Source organism: Glycine max, chromosome 14 (assembly GCF_000004515.6).
Source record: "Glycine max cultivar Williams 82 chromosome 14, Glycine_max_v4.0, whole genome shotgun sequence".
Taxonomy (NCBI): domain Eukaryota; kingdom Viridiplantae; phylum Streptophyta; class Magnoliopsida; order Fabales; family Fabaceae; genus Glycine; species Glycine max.
In genome coordinates this window covers 7,473,135-7,475,394 of record NC_038250.2, presented here as the reverse complement: position 1 = coordinate 7,475,394, position 2,260 = coordinate 7,473,135, and the positions used below count along the sequence as shown (strand labels likewise).

The window sequence follows — 2,260 nt, the reverse complement described above, 5'->3', positions numbered from 1 at the left end:
GCTGATTTGCAATGCCCTGTTCAAGGCTTCCTCAAGTTGGGTAGGAACCCATCCGTGGCCATCAATAGTAACAATAGCATTTTTCTGCACACAAGAAAAATGACTCAATAAAAAAAATGAAAATATGAATTAGAGTGATATAACTATTTTTCACAAGCATTTGTTGTCATCAAATAATCAGGACTAAGGTACTATATAACCTTATTTGAGTCACATTTACCCTCGTCACCACGGTAAGGGTAATCCTTTTCGAGACTGATGCCATTCTTTCTGATGTAGATATAGCCATGTTGTATATCTCCTCCACCGCACCCCCTACTAGAGGATGTAGTACAATCCACCACCTCTTGTTCTGATAATGAAATTAGATCACCTGTTTTTATCTTGACTAGTGATTCCACCGCACCAACTGCTGTGAATGCCCAACAGCTATCTTCATGATAAAAAGAAATTCAAACATTAAAAAAATCTCCAAGTAGTAAAATAAAAACGAGTAATGATACACAGATATTTTATTGTTTTAAATATTCTTGCTAACACCTTTTATTTTTCTTTAGGTGTCAGATAATATATATTGTATGTTCGTGTGACATTTTTCAATAAAAATAGAGTGTTACTACAATACTCGAAGTACTTACTACAAGTAGCTCCTTGGTTTTTGACTGGGGTAACAGCACCTTCCTTCCTCCAATCAACGGATTTGGGTATGGTATCTCCAACACGTGGCACGTAGTGGTTTCTTGGCGGCGTATCCAAGTCCAACCTCGGACCGTCGTCCCAGGTTCGCAGGTACATGGCTCTGTACTCCGCATTGGTGAGATCAGCGAACACGTTGAGTCCCAACTTGTAGGTTCGGTTCAGAGAGTTTCGTTCATCGATAAAGCGCAGATTGTTCTTGAAGATTTGAAACCTCTTCTCCTTCTCACCGAGCGCGTTGTACACCTTGTCGTGTTTCACCAGCCACTCCTCGAACATTGACATCACCTCGTCGTCGGTGCGCCTCGTGGCCCTATCCGCATGAGCGTTGTCATGTGATATTATTGACATGTCTAAAGCTGATGAAACTGCGAAAACCATGAACAGAAGCACGATCGCCATGTTCATGGTCGCGGACGATGTAATAGAACTAGCTAGAATTGAACCCCTTTTGGTTGAGAAAAAGAGGAAGATGAGGAGAATAGTGAGAATGCAGAAAACGTTCAAGGTACGTGGACCTTATATAGACGGGCAGGGTTGTATTGTATGAGATGTAATATAGACGGATAGGGTTGCATGAAAAGCTAGATTAAGAATATCTGTGGTTAAATGATCAATTTTTTCTGAGGGAGTGATTAAATGATAATTGAACTCTGTTATACTTTCACTACATAGCTAATTAACAAGGTCTCCTAAAGTAACTAGGAGAAGAAAGGATAACTACTCTATTATTTTGTAATTTGTTATTTATTATGCTAATAAGATATGATAATGTTATCATATAATATTAATATAATGTGTAAAGCTAAGTCTCTTTTTTTCTAGACAAAAAAAAATCCATTTGTCTCTTTTGTTTTAAGATATTATAGTTATTGAATTATTTTATGCTTATTTCTTAAAAAATAAAAAAGTAGAATTCTCTCGATTCCTTTTCTCTATTCCCACTACTAACGTCACGTAGCAATCATGAGAAGAAGTCTCCTTTCATTTTCTTTTATTTTTTTTCTGTTTGCTTGCTCTCTCTCTCTCTGTGCGTGATTACTACTTGCGCAGAGTTGGAGTGTCCCTTGAAAACGAGACGCATATGTAATCAACATCCTGTCTGTCATATACTGTTTACTGTACTGTAGCTTATGAGGTCTTACTAGGGTTTCTTTGTATTGGCAGATGAATGTTTGCCATGCATTTCCTGACAAGACGGCGATTAACTGAATTTTTCACGATGTATCGCAGAACCCCAGCACCTACTCAAATTCATCTCCAGAACACGGATTGGAGTTCATACTTCCTCACCGACTTGGAGTGTACTCGGGGAGAGTAGTATGCATTAATATTGCACATTGTCTTGAAAATGCTATATCTTGTAATGCTCAGTGGCAAAAATGTTGAATGGAGTGTAGTATTAATTAGTAGGGCGAGGTCACAGGGTAATTACCATTGGGTGTAAATGTAATGCATGTATTGCTTGAATGGTGTATAGTGGTTACGATGTATGGGCGGGTGGATAGAAGTGAAAATATAAGAGTTTAATTTTAATATATTAATCTACGTTTTGGAATAGTCT

The 2,260-nt window shown here is 37.9% G+C and overlaps 1 protein-coding gene across 1 annotated transcript in view; it reads right to left on the bottom strand.

The window, feature by feature from the left end:
• LOC100787094 (probable cysteine protease RD21B) overlaps positions 1-1,354 on the bottom strand; it is a 2,723-nt gene extending 1,369 nt beyond the window's left edge. The window contains exons 1-3 of the mRNA XM_041009336.1: positions 639-1,354; positions 201-433; positions 11-84 (exon numbers count right to left, since the gene is read on the bottom strand). Coding sequence (XP_040865270.1) covers positions 11-84; positions 201-433; positions 639-1,104 — 773 coding nt within the window. The 5' untranslated portion in view covers positions 1,105-1,354. The remainder of the gene's footprint in view (positions 1-10; positions 85-200; positions 434-638) is intronic.
• Positions 1,355-2,260: the final 906 nt, after the last annotated feature.